Source organism: Limanda limanda, chromosome 3, assembly GCF_963576545.1.
Source record: "Limanda limanda chromosome 3, fLimLim1.1, whole genome shotgun sequence".
NCBI lineage: Eukaryota > Metazoa > Chordata > Actinopteri > Pleuronectiformes > Pleuronectidae > Limanda > Limanda limanda.
The window spans coordinates 2,072,878-2,090,118 of record NC_083638.1 but is presented as its reverse complement, the minus strand read 5'-3'; the positions used below and the strand labels follow the sequence as shown (position 1 = coordinate 2,090,118).

The window sequence follows — 17,241 nt, the reverse complement described above, 5'->3', positions numbered from 1 at the left end:
CACACACACACACACACACACACACACGCACGCACACACACACACACACACACACACACACACAGTGTACTAACCACACCATGGCAATTTCCAATATATGCAAATATACTTGGCAATAACAATAATTCTGATTCTGATCTGATTGTCGCTCTCTCCCCCGCTCTCTCCCCCGCTCTCTCTTGCACTCTCTCTCTCTCTCTCTTGCTCTTGCCCTCTCTCTCTCTCTCTCTCCCTCTCTCTCTCTCTTGCTCTTGCCCTCTCTCTCTCTCTCTCTCTCTCTCTTGCCCTCTCTCTTGCTCTTGCCCTCTCTCTCTCTCTCTCTCTCTCTCTCTCTCTCTCTCTCTCTCTCTCTCTCTCCCTCTCTCTCTCTCTTGCTCTCTCTCTCTTGCCCTCTCCCTCTCTCTCTCTCTTGCCCTCTCGCTCTCTCTCTCTCTCTCTCTCTCTCTCTCTCTCTCTCTCTCTCTTGCCCTCTCTCTCTCTCTCTTGCTCTTGCCCTCTCTCTCTCTCTCTCTCTCTACCTCTCTCTCTCTCTCTCTCTCCCTCCCTCTCTCTCTCTCTCTCTCTCTCTCTCTCTCTCTCTCTTGCTCTCTCTCTCTCTCTCTTGCCCTCTCTCTCTCCCTCTCGCTCTCTCTCTCTCTCAGACATCACTAACCGATCTCCTGTCACCATCTGAACCGGAAGTGAGCTGCTGGACCCTCGGCAGGTCGGGTCCGGATCCTTGCGTCATGGTGTTCGAGTCCCTGGTGAGCGACCTGCTCAACAGGTTCATCGGGGACTACGTGGAGAACCTGGACAAGTCCCAGCTGAAGATCGGGATCTGGGGAGGTGAGCCCAGCAGCTAGCTAGCAGCTACCGCAGCAACACGCCAGACTCCGCTCAGAAACGTCACACATTAAACTCCACCGCGGTCTGTACGTTAACAAACACTTCTCATCACGTGACTGACCACCCACCGTGGAACTACCAGACCTGTAGTTCAATTCGGCGTCAATCTGAACCACAAACTCTCTTTTGTTTGGATGCAATTTAAAGTTCAGTCAAAGCTTCGCCCTGCGTTCGCTGGCAAAACATAGTGAGACGTCAGAGGAAGCGAGCGGGATGTTGTGTGTTTGAATGTGAAGCTCCGAGGGTCTGTTGTGTGTCTGTGTGTGTCTGTGTGCAGCCGAAGTGCAACACGGCTCTTCAGCATCAATAACACTGCGCAGACTCGTGTTTTCATCCATTAAATTTCACCTGCGAAGCCATTCAGGTGAAATGAGAGGATGTTCGAAGGAGGTTTGGTTTGTTTATCTGAGCTGTCATCGGGCCAGAGGACACGTGACCACCAGCGGGTAACCAGCAAACACGAGGACGGAATTCTAACATCAACTGATCTGAGAACAGAGTCTGATTATTATAGTGAGTTATGATCTGAACAAACCAGAGATCGATTACAGACAGAGGCAGTGTGTGTATCTATATGTCTCATATCCGGGATGAATAACCGTGATGTTATGACAGGTATTTGTCACTCGTGAAACCTGATCAGTGTCATACCTGAGTCACATGACTCACAGCCACCAATCAGCTCTGAGCTCCCAGCAGGTGGATCCTGATCACTGTTATCGATCATCAGATTATTGATTATCACTAGGGTTGCAAAATTCCGGGAATATTCCAAGTTGGAAACTTTCCATGGGAATTTATACAAACTGTATTGACCTTGTCATATACAGACATAAATATAAACATTTTGTTGTGTCATAGGCTGATTTGAGCCCTGAGGAAACTTTGGGCACTTGACTATATGCTTCTGCATCGTTGTGTCATTCTTAACATAGGTCTTTGCACAGTATTTGCAAATGTACACAGCCTTTCCTTCTACATTGGATGGGGTGAAATGTCTCCACACATGAGAGAGTGCACGTGGCATTGTTCTGTAGAATAAGATGAGAAAAAAGTTTGTAAAAAAACACTAATGCAATGCCAGAGATATGAATAGTTAGCCAAACAATTGGAATCGTCTGTAAACATATTTAACAATTGATGGATAAATGAATGGAAATAGGCTAGATGAACAGATGAACAATCCTTAATCTGCATGCGTATATATTTTCCCAGTAATATCATGGAAACTTACCTGACTAGTCCTTCACTCTACAGCAGGCCTCAATAGCCCTGCTGTAGAGTGAAGCATGCTGGGAGTTATCTGTGCATGTGATGGAAGAATGCACAGTGGAGGGTTGAAACTCAACGTTCCATACATCTTTAAAACAGAGTTTTGAATGATGTTTTTATTGCTCACATTTTAATTGCTTAGTTTTTGTTTTTTTCCAAAATTCCCAAAATTCCCGAGCTTAACTTCCCATGGAAAGTTTCCGGAAAAATTTCCGGAAATTTACCGGAAAGTTTCTGCCCCTTTGCAACCCTATTTATCACCATGAATTAAACTTCAGATTGTTTTTCACACAGAATGACACAGACGTGTTGGACCGAGACATGTTACATGTAGACTGTGGACACATGTTTACATGTTCATATTGACACATGACTGTAACATGTTTCTTCTTCTTCTTCTTTAGGAAACGTTGTTCTGGAGAACCTGAGGGTGAAGGAGAACGCTCTGGTGAGTGACAGCGACTCTGTGGCGTTGGTGTGAAGTCTCAAACCTCATCGTGGTCACAGATCATCGTCACCCTCCGACGTGTTAGCCTAGTGTAAACACACAGACTTCTTCAGAGTTAGACTTCTGCTTTATTAATAACCCTCCTCTGACTGTACCCAGCGTCTCCTGTAGCTCATGATAGGTTGTTGTCACAGCAGCGCCCCCTTCAGGCTGTACAGAAACACAAAGAGGTTCAATAAAGGCTAGATGTCTCGTCTGCGTTGCCGGCCTACGGAGCCGGGCGTCACCACATGGCGGCCATCTTGCTAGGGGGCATCTCGCTCACCCATAACATTGTGTTGGTAAATAACCATAACTTGCTCAATTTTCAACAGATTTTGAAACGGTTTGGTTTGTTATAAACGTCAGAGATGTAGTTATGACACTGCATACATTATTAAATTTTTTTAGAAAATAACATAATTATTCATAAGTTTGCAGTGTCATATCTTCATCTCTGACGTTTATAACAAACCAGACCGTTTCAAAATCGGTTGAAAATTGAGCAAGTTATGGTTATTTACCACTACCAACACAATGTTATGGGTGAGCGAGCTGCCTCTAGCAAGATGGCCGCCATGTGGTGAGGTCCGGCTCCGTCGAACGAGACATCTAGTCTTTGGGTTCAATTACTAAAAGTCTAGGTGATGAAAGCAGGTTGTAGCTTCCCTCATTCTTTAGATTATCTATTAATGCACTAATTATTGGGTCTGTATTGATAACAGCAGTTTGTGTGTTTGTGTTTCAGAGTGACTTGGATGTTCCCTTCAAAGTGAAAGCTGGACAGATCGGTGAGTTCCTTCTCTCTGGCTCAACTCATTCACTCTCTGATCAACAGGTCTGATCAGTGAATGATTAGAAACAGTCAAACCTGATAATCGTCCTGTGTTCCAGGGAAGTTGACGTTGAAGATTCCGTGGAAGAACCTTTACAACGATGCTGTGGTCGCCACGTTGGACGGTCTCTACCTGCTGGTGGTTCCCGGAGCCAGTAAGTGATGCGATCACGTGTTTAAACTTCTGTCAGGTCGTCAGACATTAGATAAACCCACAGACATTCATGTCTCACTCCTGAAGACAGAGCTGTCCGGGGACCTTGCTGGTTTTTCCTCAAAATCACTCAATGATCAGAAAGCTCGGGAGACTGATATCTAGGGCTGAACGATTGATTGCATTTGCGATAAAATTGCGATATGATAAAATACGACTTCCCTGATCGCAACGTGCGCGATTATAACGTGCGAACGAGAGTAGGGCACCGGGCTGCTGGCCTCACCCGCCAGGTCTTTACACCGCCTCATGTCTGCTGTGTTGTGGCTCCACACACACACACACACACTCTGTCTGTTACGTGACTTGTGTTCGAAAGGGTTAAAAACCAAAGTCTGAGGAGTGGGACCATTTCTTTAACTTCAGGAAACTGTTCATACATGCATTTGTACTGTTTGAGTCTGTGGCCTGTGCATTTCTCTGTTTTTTATTTATAACTTTATTTACTTTGATTTTACAAAATATTTTCAAAGTATAGTAGAAGCAAATTCTATGTTTCAGTTGTGTGAAATGTAACTGACTTGGGAGCAGTAAGACACCTATAATTTTAAAGAATATTTTACACTAAATGTATCCAATATTGTGTTGGTCATATTTAACTCATTCATTTCGTTTTGTTGGGCAAAAAAGGAGGATCAAATAAAAAAATCGCATAGTAAATCGCAATCGCAATATTGGGGGAAAAAAATCGCAATTAGATTTTTTTCCTAAATCGTTCAGCCCTACTGATATCCCATCAAAGTTCTGTCCTTTCATCTCACCCTGGTCACCATGGGAATTGGCTGAAGAGGGTTCTGATGGGGTCCTGGTCTACCTCAGGGGTCTTCCAGCTGGATGTGTCAAAAGGAATAGTTCAGACTCGTGTGTCATGTCCATGTTCAACTCAATCTAAAGAAACATTAAGACTTGATGGACAAACTGTTCAACAGCAGGTCAACTGATCCAGGACCAGGATCCGGATCCACATCAGTCCTGACTGGGGTTTTACTTCAGGGCCAGTCAAACCTAAACAGACTTGAGGATCCTCACCACTCTGAGGCGAAGCTCCACATCGGGGGGGTTTCACTTCCACCTTGTTTCATGTGGATTAACTTAATGAACAGTTTCTTTTATTTCCTCATTCAAACAACATGCAAGCCAGACAAACTAACTAATCAGAGTCAAGTATGGGTGGACCCAGGTCGTCCTCAGACCGGATCTTCTCCAGAGATGAGGGCTGGTAAAATCAATGTTCAGAATCCCAGGTTCTGATTGGCTGGTCTGGAGGCGGAGCTCATACATGACGTCTCACATTGTGTTGTTTAGGGTGGAGTGTGTTTTCTCAGGTGTGGTTGTGTGTGTGTTGCAGCCGGATCTCAGCTGGAATCGTGTCCGTATAACGGTAAGACTCAGGTTCTCAGGTGATGGTCCAGGTCTGATCCTGTCTCTGTTTCCTGTCGTTAATCAAACATTACCCTTCACAATAAAAGACTTGAACATTGCGTTGTTCGTCATCTTTCTCCTTTTAAATTCAGACCTGAGGTTGATTCACGTTCGCTGCTTTCCTTTTGAGGTTACTGGTTTCTGTTGTAGTTAGGTGGTCTCTATTGGTTTCTGTTGTAGTTAGGTGGTCTCTATTGGTTTCTGTTGTAGTTCTTTGCTTTCTATTCTGGGATTTGCTTCTGAAATATGTATTCACAGGGTCATGAGTAGTTCTCACTGACTCAGGAGGTTTTACTAGGTTCTGGTTCTGGAACAGTTCTCATTCTGTAGAATACAAACCTGCAGCAGTGAAGAGGCTGATGAAGACCATTCAGACTGAGTCAGTACGAGGACACTGATCAGCATCATGCATCCTGTTATTAGAGCAGGTCTGGGATCAGATGTGGGCGTGGTCTAGGCAGCAGCTGCAGTGTCTGTCTTGAGGTTTAGTTTCCTGTATGTCAACAGGTGGACCAGGTGGCCAGAGGTGACTGGTGAAGTAAAACATCTGCTTAATCAAAAACTTGACTTTTTGTTTGTCTGTGTTTTTTTTTATCTCAGCGATCAAGTTCGATGCGGCGAAGGAGGAGCGTGACCAGCAGGAGGCGAAGCAGCGCGAGCTGCAGCGCATCGAGGAGGCGTTACAGCTGGCTGCACGCAGAGGTGAGACACGCTGACCTCTGACCTCTCACTGACCCCCTGTTTGTGCTTCCTGCTTCCTGTTTGTTCTTCCTGCTTCCTGTTTGTGTTCCTGCTGTTAGACACAATGAAACACACACAGAGAGACACACACAGTTGGATAGATGCATGTATTAACTTTGTCTGTGCTGTTCACGCTGCGTGTGATGTCAGCATCTCAGTCTGGAGATCTGCTCTTCGGTCTGGAGACTGTTGTTTACAAGGAGCCTCAGAACGGTAACACACACAATGACACGCACAATGACACACACAATGACACAACAGTGACACACACAGACATGTAGCGACATCCCACTGGACTGTTGTTACGTGATGACCTCACACATTCTCAGTACCCTCACCTGCCTTGTCACACACTGTTGAGCCTGACTCATTACACCCACTCTGACCTTTGACCCTCACCTGCTCCCTCTGTGCTTTCGGGCTTTTCTGTCACTAACTGTTAATTCTCTGCTTTTAACGCTGCCAAAGTCCCAAAAGGATTTAAAAAGCATAAAAAGCACAAAAAAGGTTTGAAGAAGCTGAAAGGACTCGACAACAAACCAGGTGAGTTTTCACCTGTTGGATCTGACATGAGAGCTCATGGTCGGATCCGGAGGAGACAGGTCTGCTGTCCTTTCTGTGAGACACATGGGACATGCTTCCCTGGTGGGACACACGTTACCTCTGAGTCCAGGTCTCAGATTTCTGTTCAGGTCCTGGTCTCTGAACGACTCTTTCTGTTTCAGAAAAACCTCAGGAGGAGAAAAAAGACACGTTAATGGAAAAACTGGCGACTCAGGTTATTAAAAACCTGCAGGTGAAGATCAGCAGCATCCACGTGCGCTTTGAGGACGACGTAAGTACTGATCCAGGTCCAGGTCCAGGTCCAAGTCCAGATCCAGGTCCAGGGAGTAAGACCCCAACTGTAGTAACACTGTCTCATATGTTTCAGCTGTCGGACCCAGAGCACCCCCTCTCTGTGGGAGTGACACTGTCCGAGCTCAGCTTACTGGTAACACACACACACTCACACACACACACACACTCACACTCACACACACACACACTCACACACTCACACTCACACGCTCACACACACGATCCACTTGTGACAGGTGTAGTGTCGACCTGTAACTCTTGTTTTCTTTCTTTTCAGACGACTGATGAGAACTGGAAGTCGTGTATCCTTAACGAAGCAGCAAAGATCATCTACAAGGTGACAGACGCTCTGCTCACTTCATTTAATTGAGTTTCATCATGGGGCTAAAGACAGAAGCTGATTGGTTTAAACAGGATAAAGGCAGAAGCTGATTGGTTTAGAAACAGAAGCTCTGTTGTGTCCCTTCTGTCCTCTGATTGGATGGATTCCTGACGCCTCACTGTTTGATGGTTTCAGCTCGGGCGTCTCGAGTGTCTCTGCGCCTACTGGAACGTCGACAGTCCCATATTCTACAAAGGATCATGGGAGGAAATTGTGGTGAGTTGTCATGTTCTAATACATCAGTTTGTTTCAACTAAAGAAAGTGAAAAATAATGAATGATTGATGATTCTTCTCCCCCTTCTCCTTCTCCTCCTCCTCCTCCTCCTCCTCTTCCTCTTCCTCTTCCTCTTCCTCTTCCTCCTCCTCCAGACTCGGCTGAAGTCTGGGATCAGCTGCTCAGACCAGCAGCTTCATCACTACCAATACAGTGAGTTTATGATTCCTCATCAGTTTTTCTCACATTTAATCTTAACCACATTTGTTCAGTGAACATGTAGAAGTAACCAGTACACACCAGAAGGTGGCAGTATAAAAAGTGGATAGTGCACAAGTTTGCAGTAACACATTACATCTTCACTTACTTCTAAAGTAAATCAGTTATTCATTAACAGTGAGTTATTTATTAATATTGAACACATGCTGTTCTCTGATTGGTTTATTTGTTGGTTCTTCTGCAGTTTTCAAGCCGATCTTTGCTTCGGCTAAAATGTGCATCAACCAAAACGCTGAGCTGGAACTGAAAACCCCGAAAGCAAAGCTTCACCTGGAGGTTCAGAACATCGCCATAGAGATGACCAAACCACAGGTAACACCGGAGACACATGAGACAGACACGTGTGTGTGTGTGTTTATGTGTGTGTTTGTGGGTTTGTGTGTGTGATTGTCTGAGTTTCGTCTCCTGTCTGCTTACAGTACCTGTCCATGGTGGATCTGCTGGAGTCGATCAACTGTATGGTGAAGAACGCCCCCTACAGGAAGTTCAGGCCTGAAGTCTCTGTTCACAAAAACACCAAACTCTGGTTAGTTTGTTTTAAATCGTCACTCAGAGGAGAAAGTGTTTTTTTTTATCTCAGCGACCCCAACAGCTGGTAATGACCGTCAGGTGACTTAACATATCACGTGATTCACGAGGAGACTCAGTTTGGTCTGTCATTAAAGTTTAACCTGTTAGATTTTAGATCAGTGGAGCGTCTTCAGGAAACCTGTGACAGTGAAGAATCCTATTTGAGATTTCTCGCTGCAGCTTTGACGTGTAGTTTCCCGGACCGACCAGTAGGGTGTGTTTGTTTCCTCAGGTGGAGGTACGGCCTGGACAGCATCCTGGAGGTCCACATCCGGCGCTACAGCCGCATGTGGTCCTGGTCCAACATCAGACTCCACAGAGAAAACCTGAAGAAGTACAAGTCCGTCTTCAAGACCAAACTGAGCCAGGGCAAGTCGAGTCCGGACACAGAGCGACGCATCCAGGTGCAGTACAACAAATGACCACAAGGGTCTGATCCTGTACGTAAACGCAGTTCGTGTCTCCGCTAGAATCTTCACCAACACAGCGAAGTGGAGACACTTAGAAACATGAGTTTATAAATCATTTAGAACTGTGAGACATTTTCAAACAAAAGTTCTCTGCTGCTTATGAAAATAAAGGTTTATCTAGAAAATAAACTTCTCTGGATCTGATGAACATGTTTCCTCCAGGAGCTGGAGAAGGTTCTGGACGTGTTCAACATCACTTTGGCTCGACAGCAGGCTCAGATGGAGGTAAACTCCGACCCACACTGAGACACGAGTCCAGCTTAACACTGAACACTTCAACATGTGACTCCTCCCCCCCTCTACCAGGTGATCAGGTCCGGGCAGAAGGTGGTGGCGAAGAAAGCGACGGGGGGGCAGAAGCAAGGGGGAGGTTTCTTCAGCAGCTTGTTTGGGAAAAAGAATAAAAAGGAGGAGCAGGAGCAGGAGGAGAGCAAGGAGACGGAGAGTAAGTTCTCGATCTGGAAATGATTCATCGGGTTTAAAAACAGAAACTGAGAGTTTGTTCTCTTCAGGTTCTGGACTCGACGAACTCATGACGACAGAGGAGAAGGAGAAACTCTACTCGGCCATCGGCTACAGCGGCAGCTCCCACAGCCTGACGCTACCCAAACAGGTAGAATGTGTTTTCATGTATCGACTCTCTAGCGCCACCTTCAGGAGAAACATAACTCTGTGAGTCGGCGTGTGTTTCAGTACGTAGCCGTGGTCGTCAGCTTCCAGCTGCTGAGGACTTCAGTGACTCTCAGAGAACTGCCCGACGTCCCAGAGATCCTCAAGATCCAGATGATCGACCTCAGCACCAAGATATCTCAGAGACCTGGAGCTCAGGCCATCAGGTGGGCGTGGCCAAGCCGAGGGCAGATCTCTCCATCATGTGTCTGCTGTAGGAAACACATTTCCACAGGTGTTGGTTTGACCCTCTCTGTCATCCTGCAGGGTGGAGGCGGCTCTGGAGCACTGGTATGTTACTGGTTTGCTGCAGCAGAGGGCGATACCTTCTCTCATCGCCTCCGTCGGAGACTCCTCCTCCTCTCTGCTCAACGTCGTGTTCGAGTTGAACCCGGAGGCGAGCAGCGCCGACCAGCTCATCAGAGTCCAGTCCCAGCCGGTGGAGATCATCTACGACGCGGTGAGAGCAGATAGAATATCACTTGTGTCTGATCTGAATCTGTCAGTGCAGACTGGTTCTGCTCCTGGTTCTGCTCCTGGTTCTGCTCCTGGTTCTGCTCATGGTTCTGCTCTTGGTTCTGCTCTTGGTTCTGCTTCTGGTTCTGCTCCTGGTTCTGCTCCTGGTTCTGCTCCTGGTCCTGCTCCTGGTTCTGCTTCTGGTTCTGCTCTTGGTTCTGCTTCTGGTTCTGCTCCTGGTTCTGCTCCTGGTTCTGCTCCTGGTCCTGCTCCTGGTTCTGCTCTTGGTTCTGCTCCTGGTTCTGCTCCTGGTTCTGCTCCTGGTTCTGCTCCTGGTCCTGCTCCTGGTTCTGCTCCTGGTTCTGCTCCTGGTTCTGCTCCTGGTTCTGCTCCTGGTTCTGCTCCTGGTTCTGCTCCTGGTCCTGGTTTGATCCTCCTGTGTCCTTCTGTCCTGTAGCTGACAGTAAACAGCATGGTGGAGTTCTTCCAGACGGGGAAAGGTGTCGACCTGGAGGTCCTGACCTCGGCCACTCTCTCCAAACTGGAGGAGATCAAAGAGAAAACAGCCACGGGTCAGTTTGATGCAAACAGCAGATGTACTGATTATTTGTTTCTCTGGACTCTGACGGGTTTTGGTTCTGGTCTCTGCAGGTTTGTCTCACATCATTGAGACCAGAAAGGTTCTGGACCTGAGGATCGACCTGAAGCCGTCCTACCTGCTGATCCCAAAGTCTGGATTCTACAGCGACAAGTCGGACCTCATCGTCGTGGACTTTGGCAGTTTACAGGTTCAGTTCTGTTCTTATTGATTCTGAATGAAGTTGAATCGTATGAAGTGAAGTGTGTAGTTAAATGTGTGTGTTTTCAGTTGAACAGCGTGGATCAGAGCAGCTTCAGTCCGTCTTCATCGTCCTTCTCGTCTCTGGAGGAGATCATGGATCGAGCCTATGAGCGATTCAACGTAGAGCTGAGACGAGTCCAGGTCCTGTACAGCAAGTCAGGTACACACACACACACACACACACACACACACAGACACACACAGACACACACGCACAGGTGTGTGTACACTTCCTGACTCCGGGTGTGAACTGGTTCCAGGTGAGCTGTGGAAGTCGGCTCGTCTTCAGGGTTCTTCACTTCAACACATCCTCCAACCGATGGACTTCACCCTCCACCTGGCAAAGTGCATGGTGGCCAAAGACGCCAGGATGCCCAGGTAACTCTCACCTGAGGACACCAGTCACTGCACTGCCCCCCCCCCCCCCCCTGACTCTGCTGTTGACCCCCCTGTGTTTCAGGTTCAAGGTGTCTGGGGAACTTCCGCTGCTTCATGTCAAGATTTCGGATCAGAAAATCCAGAACGTTTGGGATCTGGTCCAAAGCATCCCCCTGCCAGACATGGGCTCCTCCCCCTCCACCCCCACAGACAAGGTAGAGTTGGTACAGTCCACTTGGGGGGGGGGGGCAGTGACCGGCAACAATAGGAGCCATGAGGGGAAGAAGTTTGATTGATTGACAGGTGTCTGCAGCATTGATGTCACCATATTTGGTCGTATTTCCCTCTTCAGGTTCTGTCATTGGCCAACGTCAGACCACGAGCGCTCGGTCTTCACCCCGCCCTCCTGGACGCCATGGAAACCGGTTGGTGCTTCCTGCATTGTGATTGGCTGAGCAGGTTCCTGTAGAGACTCTACGTGTGTTCGTGTTTTAATCCATTTATTCTCCTCAGACTCTGATGAAGACGTCAGTGAGAAGTCGACTGATGAAGAGCTGCAGCGCACGGCTCTGGAGGAACTGATCGACGTCCACTTCCTGTTCGAAGTCAAAGAGGTGCGTCGGGCTCTTCTGTCCCCGGGTCAGAGGTCAGCCATGTGGCTCAGGTCGCATGGCTGACCTCTGGGACCTCTGGTGGTGTGTTCAGGTACTGCTGGAGCTGACGCGGCAGGAGGACGAGGAGAAAACCGTCTTGTCCCTCAGCGTCTGTCAGCTCGGGGCTGAAGGGAAGAGGCGGAGCTTCGACCTGAGCGCCACCTCGTACCTGCGCAGCGTCACACTGGACTACTGTGGAGGTCAGAACTTCAACCAATGTTTGTTATCTGAATGTCAACTGAGGTCAAGAAGGTGGAGACTGCTGTCACCATAGAAACAGCAGTTGTGTTGTTGTTGTTGTATATTTATGTGTGTGTGTGTGTTTCAGACGACAGGACTCGTCCTCTCCACCTGATCAGTTCTTCAGAGCAGAAGAGTTCAAACCTGCTGAAGGTCGAGTTCATCAAGGTGAGAATCATCAAGTCACCTGTTCACCAGTCACATGACCTCAAGTGGATCAGGTGTGTGTGTGTGTGTGTCTTTTAATGTGTGTGTCTGTGTGTGTCGTCCTTCAGGCCGACCCCAAAGGTCCGAGCTTCCAGACTCTGTTCGACAACACTGAACAGACACTGAAGGTGAGTGGAGGAGGGGTTGCCATAGCAACAGAAGGAGAGCTGCGTTAAGTCCGGACTTTATTTATTCTTGATTTTATTAATTTCTTTCAGCTTCAAAGTTGTTTCATGACTTTATTTCTTGTTTTCTTCGTGACAGCTGTGTTGAAAGATGAGTGAAGAGACGTGTTTCTTCCTGTCAGCTGATCACAGCCTGTGACTCAAGCATTTCATTTCCAGCGACTGCTTAATGTTATTGTTGTGCATCTGATAATAAACTCTTGAATCTTGAATCTTTCCTTCCTGTCCTCAGGTGGAGTTTTCCTCTCTGGACTTCCTCCTTCACACTAAAGCTCTTCTTTCCACCATCAACTACCTGACCAGCGCCCTGCCCTCAGACCTCAGCACCGCCCGAGACCGAGACACCAAGAAGCAGGTGGAGAAGACCGGCCCGGGGCGGACAGGTGAGAGACTGTCAGCACGAGTGTGTCACAGCGTGGCGTCCTCAGAGTGACAGGAAGTCTGTCTCTGCTCCGTCCGCAGTGTCTAAAGGAGTCAAAGATGGCGGCGTCTACAGCTTCAAGCTGTTTGCTGTGCTGGGATGTTTCCACGTGGAGGTGTGTGACGACCGCTGCAGCATCGCCGACATCAGAGTCCAAGGTACGAACGTCGTTAATAACACACTCGACTTCCATGAAGCTCATCGACTGAGCCGTGCTCGCTGCTGCCCCCTGCAGGAATCGATGCGTCGGTGCTGGTGCAGGCGAAGGAGACCGAGGTGTTCGCTCGACTCCGAGACATCGTGGTCACAGACGTGAACCTGGACACCGTCCACAGGAAGGTGTGAGGACAGACAAGTTTCACTTCCATCACGCCGGTGTGCGTGATGATGTCACGCCTTCTCTGACAGCTGATTGGATCTCGTTGCAGGCTGTGTCCATCATGGGGGAGGAGGTGTTCAGCTTCAAACTGGTCTTGTTTCCGGGGGCGACGGAGGGGGACGGCTACAGAGACATGTCCAAGGTGGACGGGAAGGTCTCGCTGCGTCTGGGCTGCATCAACATCGTTTACCTGCACAAGTTCCTCATGTCACTGCTGGTCAGTAGCTTTGATCTATAAATACATAATGACATAGAAACAAAGAACAATGTACACACAATACTTTATATACAGAAACACATTAATATATTCAGTGTTGATTATATTTACATATATTCAGGATCCGTTGTGATTATTGAATGTTCTGTATTTGTCTCATGTTGTCTCTGTGTGATGTCAGACACTTTTAATAACTTTCATCTAGATTCCACACAATCACCTGGTGGGATAATATTTTTAATAATCATCGATGGTAATAACAAACATACATAAACTGTAGAAACTAAACTGCCTTTAATGTTCATATTTTTCAGACGTCACGTGACGTTATCACATCCTTCTTTGCCTCATAATCAGCTGATCCTGTGATTGGTTTCTAGTTGCTAATAGCAACCAGAATAAAATGTTAAATATATAACATTTATTCTATTGTTTTCATTTTGTAACATCAATGTTTCCAAATTACTTCCTGATTAGTTCAGCTCATTTCCTGTCTGGGTGATGCTAACAGGATGTAATAAAATAGAGGGAAAATGACGACAAACTGGAAAATGAAATCAGGAAGATAATAAATAGTTAACGGAATCTTTTAAACGGAGCTTTATTGTGAAAGTGTTTGTTCGTCTCTTTCCTGTCTCTCATGTTTCTTGTCTTGTTGATGTGTTTTGTTCTTTCAGGCTTCTTTTTGTTTTCAGTACTCGTCTGCTGATCAGGTACAGCTTCCAGCTCGAGCTCTGACCTGCTGCATCAAACTTCTGCTTTAGCTTCACTGCACCTTCACTGTTAACCTCATCATGATGAATAACCTGCAGAATAACCTGTTTGTCCTGAGGGAGGCGCTAGAGGAGAAAGTCCAGGTTTAACAGGAACTACTTTATCTCTGGTTCTCGTTGACTCACGATAATCCGACGTGTTTGTTCTCATCTGAGACGACTTTTGCACTTTTTCTGCTTCAATTTAAACTCCTGTAGTTTCGAGACGTTTCTTTTTAAAATCCGTCTTTTCCGATTTGGATAATTGACGGTGAAACTGAGCAACAACGATCCAGCAGTCGTCTGTTAACGTGTTTAACTCCACCCGTCTGAGACTGTGAGAGGATCGAAACAAACAAAGTCACATCTGATTGGCTGAGCTCGGATGGAGGGATGAAGAAAGAAAAGATGAGGGAGGGCTGCTCGTGTTCATCTCCTCATACGTGCTGTTCATCTCACACAGCTGCCATCATTCACCCCCCCCCCAACACTCAATCACATGACCTCTGCCTGTGTGACCTCACTTCCTGATCACCTGACAGATTTGAATCTGTTTGAACTTCATTCTTGTTTCATAAACTTCAACCTGTGAACATAATGAGACAAATCAGGTTTCAGATTCAGACTCGATATTTATTATTATTATCTTATGATTATATTATATATTCTCAGTGGAACTGGAGATTCAGAGATAATATTCATACTGTGAGTCTCATGTTTCCTCTCGTACACTTTGTTTAATGTAGAAATCATTTTATCTGAGGTTCACATTTTTCCTCTGAATGTTTATGAGACAGAAATGAACGCCCCACATCGACTCCCTCTCCTGCTTCATAACGTTTCTCTGAACGTCTCCATCCTCTCGCTCTGCTCGTCGTCTCACTCCACATTTCTTTGTTTTGTTCTTCAGATGTTTGTAGACAACTTCCAGACGGCTAAAGAAGCTCTGAGCGCCGCCACGGCTCAGGCGGCGGAGAAGGCGGTGTCCAGCGTTCGGGACTTTGCCCAGAAGAGCTTTCGTCTGTCCATGGACATCAAGCTGAAGGCGCCGCTCATCATCATCCCCCAGTCCTCCACCTCCCAGAATGCAGTAGTGGTGGATCTCGGTCTGATCACGGTGGAAAACAGCTTCTCTCTGCTTCCTGTTGAAGGTTTCTCTCTGCCGGCCGTGGTGGAGAAGATGAATGTGAAGCTGACGCAGCTGAAACTCTCCAGGTGAGTAAATCAAACACGCACCTTCTTAAAAACTCAGGGAGAACTCACCTCTGAGGTGACCTTTGACCAATGACCAATGACAGAGCTGGATGCTGCTCCCATAGACATATATAAAGACTAGATGTCTCGTTCGACGGAGCAGGACGTCACCACATGGCGGCCATCTTGCTACAGGGCAGCTCGCTCACCCATAACATTGTGTTGGTAAATAACCATAACTTGCTCAATTTTCAACCGATTTTGAAACGGTCTGGTTTGTTATAAACGTCAGAGATGTAGTTATGACACTGCATAAATTATAAAAAAATTTTAGAAAATAACATAATTATTCATGAGTATGCAGTGTCATATCTACATGTTGGCCGGCAACGCAGACGAGACATCTAGTCTTCATATATGTCTATGGTTTCTCCTAGCCAGTTAGCAGCTTAGCTGTTAGCTCAGCAGCTGCAGTTGTTCACTGACCCAGGGAGACGCCATTACATCATCAAGACTCAAAATAATATAATATAATGTTCTTCCACAGGTGGGAACCTTCCCTTGAATGAATGAATAAATAATATTGAAAACATATTTTTTCTATATTTAGAACCGTTCTGAGGCCGGACTCCTCCCACCTCATCTCCTCAGACATCGAGATCCTTCAGCCAATCAACTTGGAGCTGCTGGTCACACGGAACCTCGCAGCTTCCTGGTTCACCCAGATCCCGGCGGTCCAGGTCCAGGGCGTCCTGCGCTCGCTGAACGTACGTCTCAAACCGTCTTTTACAAACTGAGGTCACCTACGTTATCTCGAGGCTCTTATGCTAAGCTAGCTCATTACTGAGTTAGCCTGAACGTTGACCAATGAAAGAGCAGCGATGACTCATCTGTGACGACTGTGTGTGTTTCAGATGAGTCTGAGTGAGGAAGACCTCGGCGTGCTGATGAAGATCCTGGTTGAGAACATCGGTGAAGGAAGTAAAGAGCACGACATGGACGTCAAAAGTCGGGCGGCTCAAGGTGAGTCAGAGTGCATTATGGGAAATCTGGGCAACTGACTCTGGTGATTATCGTCCAATCAGATGCTGACCCCGGAGAAACTGTGCTCTGCCTCCTCAGAGAAGGCGGTGCTTGCTGAGCAGCAGGTGGAAGTGATGTCACCACAGGTGGGATCTGCTGGGACTCCGCCCACCATCGGAGGTCCGACTGAAAACATCGTCAACGTCCTGCTGAACTTTGAAATCAAAGAGGTATGAGATGAGAGAACATCTCTGTGCTTAGAGAACCTGAGAAGGCCCTCAGGAGGAAAGTGTTGAGTCAGCAGGTTGTGAAGGTGTCTCCGGTCGTCCATGTTGTCTCAGGTGCTGTTGACCCTGAAGAAGCCCGGAGACCAGACGGAGACGCCGTTCCTCGTCCTCCACGCCGCTCACCTGGGCATCGACACCAAGGTCAGGAAGTACGACATGTGTGCCACCACGTACATCAAGAAGATCACCATGAAGTGCCTGGAGTTCAAAGGTCAGAGCAGTCTGTGACGTCCTGTGGCGTTTCTACGGCAACGCAGGCGCTCATCACATCCTCTCGTTTCAGACTCGAGCGGCGAGCCGCTGTGTCTCGTCAGCTCGTCGGTGGAGTCCGGAGCCGAGCTGCTCAAAGTGCAGTACTTCAAGGTGATGACATCACACCGGTGGGATCACATGATCAGAATCAGAGATCTGACATCATCGGTTTTGACCTTTGACCTGTTTGTGTTTTCTCAGGCCGATCGTTCTGCACCAAACTTCTCCTCCAACTACAAGAACACGGAGCAGATGATGAATGTGAGCTGAACACACACACACACACACAATCACTGACACTCAGACACACACACACACACACACAATCACTGACACTCAGACACACACACACACACACACACACACACACACACACACACACAATCACTGACACTCAGACACACACAATCACTGACACTCAGACACACACAATCACTGACACTCAGACACACACACA

General features: G+C 47.3%; 1 protein-coding gene across 2 annotated transcripts in view; it reads left to right on the top strand.

Annotated features, from left to right (window-relative positions):
- Positions 1-675: 675 nt before the first annotated feature.
- The window catches only part of vps13c (vacuolar protein sorting 13 homolog C), a 38,060-nt gene continuing 21,494 nt past the window's right edge, over positions 676-17,241 (top strand). The window contains exons 1-40 of one of the 2 annotated variants that reach the window (XM_061067555.1): positions 676-825; positions 2,562-2,605; positions 3,393-3,435; positions 3,539-3,634; positions 5,716-5,817; positions 6,582-6,691; positions 6,788-6,847; positions 6,992-7,051; positions 7,232-7,312; positions 7,467-7,524; positions 7,775-7,902; positions 8,010-8,116; positions 8,393-8,564; positions 8,793-8,855; positions 8,937-9,075; positions 9,143-9,243; positions 9,324-9,466; positions 9,567-9,759; positions 10,213-10,327; positions 10,407-10,543; positions 10,624-10,756; positions 10,857-10,974; positions 11,057-11,189; positions 11,327-11,399; positions 11,488-11,588; positions 11,680-11,827; positions 11,956-12,035; positions 12,143-12,202; positions 12,492-12,642; positions 12,722-12,838; positions 12,916-13,019; positions 13,109-13,276; positions 13,954-13,989; positions 14,939-15,243; positions 15,833-15,989; positions 16,137-16,245; positions 16,345-16,475; positions 16,587-16,743; positions 16,816-16,895; positions 16,986-17,045. In XM_061067555.1, coding sequence (XP_060923538.1) covers positions 726-825; positions 2,562-2,605; positions 3,393-3,435; positions 3,539-3,634; positions 5,716-5,817; positions 6,582-6,691; positions 6,788-6,847; positions 6,992-7,051; positions 7,232-7,312; positions 7,467-7,524; positions 7,775-7,902; positions 8,010-8,116; positions 8,393-8,564; positions 8,793-8,855; positions 8,937-9,075; positions 9,143-9,243; positions 9,324-9,466; positions 9,567-9,759; positions 10,213-10,327; positions 10,407-10,543; positions 10,624-10,756; positions 10,857-10,974; positions 11,057-11,189; positions 11,327-11,399; positions 11,488-11,588; positions 11,680-11,827; positions 11,956-12,035; positions 12,143-12,202; positions 12,492-12,642; positions 12,722-12,838; positions 12,916-13,019; positions 13,109-13,276; positions 13,954-13,989; positions 14,939-15,243; positions 15,833-15,989; positions 16,137-16,245; positions 16,345-16,475; positions 16,587-16,743; positions 16,816-16,895; positions 16,986-17,045 — 4,473 coding nt within the window. In that variant the 5' untranslated portion in view covers positions 676-725. The remainder of the gene's footprint in view (positions 826-2,561; positions 2,606-3,392; positions 3,436-3,538; positions 3,635-5,715; positions 5,818-6,581; positions 6,692-6,787; positions 6,848-6,991; positions 7,052-7,231; positions 7,313-7,466; positions 7,525-7,774; positions 7,903-8,009; positions 8,117-8,392; positions 8,565-8,792; positions 8,856-8,936; positions 9,076-9,142; positions 9,244-9,323; positions 9,467-9,566; positions 9,760-10,212; positions 10,328-10,406; positions 10,544-10,623; positions 10,757-10,856; positions 10,975-11,056; positions 11,190-11,326; positions 11,400-11,487; positions 11,589-11,679; positions 11,828-11,955; positions 12,036-12,142; positions 12,203-12,491; positions 12,643-12,721; positions 12,839-12,915; positions 13,020-13,108; positions 13,277-13,953; positions 13,990-14,938; positions 15,244-15,832; positions 15,990-16,136; positions 16,246-16,344; positions 16,476-16,586; positions 16,744-16,815; positions 16,896-16,985; positions 17,046-17,241) is intronic. The other variant, XM_061067556.1, reaches the window with a different exon arrangement.